Below are 5,866 nucleotides of genomic sequence, written 5' to 3'. Positions count from 1 at the left end.
TACAAACCACAGCAAATTTATTACTCAATATCCAGTGCCACATCATAGCACCACCCGGAGCCCTCACCTTTCCTCCCTACCTGGCCCCAAGGGTACAGCCGAAATGGAAAAAACAAAAGTAAACCCAGATTCCTGCTCCTCCTCTGGAAGAAGGGGACTTGGCCCTGGAAGCCCCTTCCACAGGTCCCAGCAGGCAGGAGTGGATCCCTCCGTGCCCAGAGAGCAAGGCTCCAGGCTCCAACAACAGAGAGAACATGCAGGCAGGAGCAGAGACCTGTGTCTGTGGGGGAGGAAGAGTGAGAGGGAAGGGCACTGCCTGAGGAGTCCGGGAGTCTGGTCATCCCGGGGATGCACGCGGGAGCTTCTGGGCAGCAGGGGCCGGCCCCTGGTTGGTTAGCGCTTTGACAGCTCATGGGACAGCCAGTCCAGCCCATCATACAGGCCTGTGCCTTGGGTGGCACAGGTGGCCTGGACGTACCACTGCGGGGAGAAGGAAAGAAAGAGGTCAGTGACAGGGAAGAAAAAGGGATGCCTTTGCTTCCTGCCCCAGCCTGTGGCTCCCTTGGGAAAGGCAGGACCCTCACCGTGCGGCTACGCAAGTGCTGCAGCCCAAGCTTGTCGGTCAGCTCGCTCACAGGCATGGCGTTGGGCATGTCCTGCTTGTTGGCAAACACCAGCAGCACCGCATCCCGCAGCTCGTCCTCCTGTAGCTGAGAGAGGTGAGGGGGGTGGAACCTGGGGTCCTAGTGGGGTCCTCAGGCCCCCTCTTCCCTGCTGTGTAGGGGAGCCCTCCTTTCTACCTTCTAGCATATTTGTGGGAAAAATATAATATTGTGTAGTCTACTGCTGAACACAAGACACAGAATTATAAACCAGCTTGAGACCATGTCGGGCCTTAAATCCAGAAAGGGTCTTTTTCTAATTTGAGTACTCGCCTTAGTCAAAAATCACAAAATTTCCAAATGGAAAAACAAGAATATAAGACGATATTTCTCCCCACCACATATAATTCCCCTCTCCCCACCAACTTCTCACACTCAGATGTGAAGACCTGAGAATTCAAGGAAAAAGTTAGTCCTATACTTTTTACCCGACCCTAATTCAAAACAAGGTGAGATACTCCTTGTGTGTGTGTCCACAAAGAGAAATGCACATTCAAGGCCTGGGAGGCATTTCCTGACTTTCACACCAGCACAGAGATCTCTCTGTCTCCAAACCGAGGGCTCAGTCCCCAGGGCCCTGGGTGCTCACCATCTTCTGGAGTTCATCAGCAGATTCCTGGACCCGCTCTCGGTCATTACTGTCCACCACGAAGATGAGGCCCTAGGTGCGAAGGAAGAAAGGAAAGAAGAGCAATCACTCCCCCTGGGACATAGCCTAGTCTGGCCCTTTCTCCTTCCCATCTTTGATTGTGTCTAAATCTTTCTCATCTCGTAAACTTCCACTAGGGCTCTGCAGGCATCCTGGCACAAACTGGAGACACCCTGCAAAGGATACAGCCTCTGCCCTCAGGCAAGCAGTCTAGCTCAAAGCCGTGCAAGGGAACGGGGAAAGGATGTCATGAGAGCTAAATCAGGCAGCGTGGATCCTGAACCCTGCTTCTCAGGAGAAGCCTAAGGTGGCTAAGTCTCAGAAGACCAAGGCCAGTTCTGAAGGATGAGTAGAGGCTAGCCTGCAAAAGGAGGGTAGGAGGGCTAGAGGATTTTTTCCTGGCCTGGGGGCCCAGCCTAGACCAACATCTCAGTCTTCCTAACCCTAACTCTTCTTCCCCTGCGGTTGGGGAGTGCCCCCTCCTTCCCCCACTCCCCGACCTGAGTGTTCTGGAAGTAGTGCCGCCACAGAGGCCGAATCTTGTCTTGGCCTCCCACATCCCAGACTGTGAAACAGATGTTCTTGTATTCCACTGTTTCCACATTGAAGCCTGCAGATAATTGGAAAAAATATGAGGAAAAAGTCCTGAAAGGAAGGAACTCACTAAAACTACGTGGACTCAGCAGAGACACAAAACCACAAGGCAATGATCAAGGCCCAAGGGAACAGAACCCCCAGAGGCCTGGCAGTCCACAGACGGGGCGGGGCTTGGTCACATCCATCCCGCTCTCGTAAAGATACCCTGAGCCGCTTCTCAGGTAGCCGTATCTGGTGTCAGGGTCAGCTCCCTGCACAGAGATAACGGCCTGGGGCAGAATGGGGAGCAGATTCTGAGAAGGCCCGCCGCCGCGCTCCCACTCCTCCTGGCCTCGCCTCCGGACTCACCTATGGTGGGGATGGTGGTGACGATCTCCCCCAACTTCAGTTTGTACAGGATCGTGGTCTTGCCAGCTGCATCCAAGCCAACTGCAATGGAGAGGGGCACAGGGATGGAGATGGGAGCGAGGGAGCCCCCTAGAGACCAGGGAAGGGGAGAGACCAAGCCAGCTGATGGTGACAGGGGCGAAGAGCCCGAGCGCCGGCAGGTGCGCGCTGTGCTCTACCTTCGGGGCCTTGAGGGCAGCCTGGGTGGTGAATGCCAACTCCTGCCCCCAAGGCGGGCGAGGAGCGGGAGAGGACTGGGGAGTAAGGGGCGCAGGAGGAGGGCCGCACTCCTTTTAAAAGTCGTCTGCAAGGGCGGAATCCTCCCTTATAACCAGCCAGGCTGGGGCGGACGGAGCTTCACCCCACCCAGGCCCGCAGCTCCCGGTCTCAGGCCCCGGGGCTTGGAGCTGCAGACCGCGACCCGCCCGAGAGCAGTGGCCCCGAGAGGTTAGGAGGTGGGTGACTCGGGGTCAGAGACACAGGTGAGCTGGCAGAAGGGACGCGGGGGCGGGAAGGCTGCGTGGGGGCCGGCGCTCCGGTCCGGGCCGCGCGCTTGATCTGCCTCACCCATGAGGATCCGCATCTGCTTCTTGCCGAAGATCCGCGAAAAGAGTGCGGACACGGTGAGGCCCATCGCGGGGCCCAGGGGAGGGGGCGCGGGGACGGACGCGGGGTGCGGGCTGGAACCGGCCGGCCGCGGGGGGGATGGGGCGCAGCAGCAGAAGGAGGCTCCGCCGCCGCCTCCGCGCGTCCCGGCCCGCCCTACGTCACTGCGGGCCCGCCTCCGTCCGGGGCCCGCCTCCAACCCCGCCCCAGCCCCGCCCCCAGGCTCTGGCTCCGAGGAAAACTGAAGCTGCGCTAGTGTCCACAGCCAGCCTAGGTCCCGCGCCGGCTTTAAAGAGGGAAAGGGCCTGGGTCTCCCCTTGTTTCTAGCGCGCCTGTCAGGTCTGTGGCTGCTGAACCCGCAGCCCGAGCGGGGCAGAGGAAAGCCTATAACGCTCCACAGCGGCCCCCCGCTCTCATCTTCAGTGCCTGGCCACTGGGCTTTGATTTGTTGCGTCCCGGTTTAGCCCTGGGTAACTTGCAGCATCGACTGTGTGCACTACCCTCCTAGGAGACCGGAAGTTCTGTGCAAGCGTCTTAGTCCTCCTTTTTGCCCCCTCAGCTCCCAGCGAGGGGCTTTGAGCGTAGTGGGTGGTTCAGTGACCGTAGAATCTCAAGAGGAGCGCGCCGGAGGTGGGGGAAGAAGATGCCCGAGTGCTAGCTGGCCTGTAAGGTTCCTTAAAACACCTGCTTCAAGATCTCCCCAACCAGCAGAACCAGTGGAAGATTCCCAGCTCTGGGCAGGCGGTTGTAAACCCTACTCCTGCATACTGGAGAACTCCGCTTTCGCCCTGATGGCCCTGGAAACAGTGCTTTTCAGTTGATCCAGGCAGCCGTTCTGCAGCTCCTTCCTCACTTTGCCACAGATCTGGGAACCTGGATTTTTAGTGCACACCTATCCAGGATTTTGTGAGGCTCTTGTGGCCCTAGACTCAAAGAGCTTCACAAGTAATTTCCCCACTCATCTTAGCATCTGAGAGGAAATAGCAAGATAGGAATTAATTTAAATTTCTTCTGTGGCGGAGACCCAGTCAATGCCAGGCACCTAATATATGGTTAACAAATGCTTGCTGGGTTGAATGAAGTAATAGGTTGCTCAGTGGAGCAAGGGCAGGCATTTTGCCTATTCTGGATTCCCAGTGAGTTTCTAGGATCAACTGCATATGGACTGGACATGGAGAAGTGAGCTGGGAATCAGAGAACCTTCATTTGTCCATTCACTCATTCAACAAATGTTTATTGAACGCCCGCTATGTTCCAGGCCTCAGCTCAAATCTCAGTTCTGCCTTTTTTTTTTTTGAGGGCTTAGGCTTCAACAATCCTCACAACCTGTCATTTTCTCATCTATAAAAGGAGACTAATATCTGCCCTAACTATCTCATGAGGTTACGGTGAAGATTAAAATGATGAGATAATGTATCTGTTTTGTATAATGCAACTGCATGTTATCTGGGCCACTAAGAAACTGGGTCTGAACAGACCTCCAGCCCCATCCTGACCTTTAAAGTCTGTAAAAAGAACAGACTTTGGGCACTAGGTATGAGTGAGTGTATGACATTACTCTTCAGTCACAGACTTGCATTCCTAAGAAGGCTTTTACAAGATTGAAGAGTATATTTAAACGAGTCCCAATATAATAACACAACTAGTGGTCACCAAGTCAAGTCAGTTCTACATGTTTAGCCTTTTTAATTAGCTTCTTTCTTTCCATCCCTGTTGTCACTGTCCTATTTCACTGCCATCTCTTCCCCATGACTGAAATAGCCTCCTCACAAGTCTCCTGCTCCTTGGTATCTCCACCCTGTCATACAAGTCTTGATGATGACACTCTCGAGATTAAAATCCTTTAGTGTATTCTTATCACCGGAGATAAAATGTAAATGCTTTAATTTGGGTCCCCCAACTATTGTGTCAGCCCCATCTCTTGCCACCTCCTTCACATATCCTAAGCAACTGCCTTGAGATGATTCTCAATGTTTCCCCGGGTGAGCCGGGCTCTCTGATGCCCCAGGAGTCTTTGAAATCTTTTCCCTCTGCCTGGAATGCTTGTTTCCCTCATCTCTAGTTAGATGGGCAATCACTACTCATCCTTCAAATCTCAAAGTATTTTCCCTGAGAGCCTTCTCTGCCTCCCCTAGGCAGGCCTCCCTCCTCTTAACTTCCATACCACTTTGAATATACTCATACATACTGGTATGATTGCAGGACTTGTGTTTGCACGTCTGGTTCCTCATTACATGTGAGCTCCTTGAGGGCAGGACCCTGTCTCTTCATGGTGATCACCTGGAACAGCACTTGGTATGTGAGAGCCGCACTGGTCTGGATAGGATTCCTAAACTTACTAGCTAAGGGACCTTGGGCATGTTACTTAACCTCTTTGTGCTTTATGTTTCCATATCTGTAAAACAGTGCTAATAATACCCACTGAGCAGAATTATTGTAAAGACTAAAAAGCAAAACTCTTATGAAGCTCCTGGAACATAGTTGGCACTTAGGATGGACGTCACGGCTATTGGATGCCCTCTACATATATTTGTTGAATCAACTCAGCAGAACTCAGGAAGGGAGCTAATAATTATTATACTACACGCCTACTAGGTGCCAAACACTGTCCTAGAAAGTGGTCTAAATGGGAGCCTTAATTGTTGCTCTTTAGGGACAAAAGTACTGAGCCCCCAAATAGTGGGGATGCGTGCCTCACCTAGGTGTCTGGTACTCACTACGACGTTGCCCCCTGTCGCTCGCTGATCGTAACCCGAGGGCAAGCTCAGTAGCCCTCACCAAACCAACATCGCCCCCGTGTCCTCGAGTTTGCCTGCTTCACTCTTTCAAAAATCTGTCAGCTCTCAGCCTAGCCGAGTTCTCAACAGGCCGCCTCCCACCCACCGGCTGAAGCAGCCCCGCCCACCTCGCGCCCATTGGGGGCGGAGCCTATTGCGTCATGCTGTCGTCACTTCCAGCGGACCGG

The 5,866-nt window shown here is 53.8% G+C and overlaps 1 protein-coding gene across 1 annotated transcript; it reads right to left on the bottom strand.

Moving 5' to 3' along the window:
• ARF5 (ARF GTPase 5) lies at positions 1-3,025 on the bottom strand. The gene is made up of 6 exons (XM_004418729.3): positions 2,863-3,025; positions 2,257-2,337; positions 1,812-1,921; positions 1,252-1,323; positions 585-710; positions 1-480 (listed from the first exon to the last, which is right to left on the bottom strand). The coding sequence occupies exons 1-6, from the start codon at positions 2,927-2,929 to the stop codon at positions 394-396; spliced, it is 543 nt and encodes a 180-aa protein (XP_004418786.1). The 5' UTR covers positions 2,930-3,025; the 3' UTR covers positions 1-393.
• Between the last annotated feature and the right edge of the window lie 2,841 nt (positions 3,026-5,866).

Source organism: Ceratotherium simum, chromosome 1 (assembly GCF_057802395.1).
Source record: "Ceratotherium simum simum isolate JZ-2026a chromosome 1, ASM5780239v1, whole genome shotgun sequence".
Lineage (NCBI taxonomy): Eukaryota > Metazoa > Chordata > Mammalia > Perissodactyla > Rhinocerotidae > Ceratotherium > Ceratotherium simum.
This window is presented reverse-complemented; position numbering and strand designations above follow the sequence as displayed.

Bases quoted from the DNA above. Each gene is read 5' to 3' on its own strand.
- ARF5 (XM_004418729.3), bottom strand. From the start codon at position 2,929: ATGGGCCTCACCGTGTCCGCACTCTTTTCGCGGATCTTCGGCAAGAAG. The intron at 2,338-2,862 runs GTGAGGCAGATC...TCTCCATTGCAG, and splicing joins GCAGATGCGGATCCTCATGG to TTGGCTTGGATGCAGCTGGC. The intron at 481-584 runs GTGAGGGTCCTG...TTCTCCCCGCAG, and splicing joins AGCACTTGCGTAGCCGCACG to TGGTACGTCCAGGCCACCTG.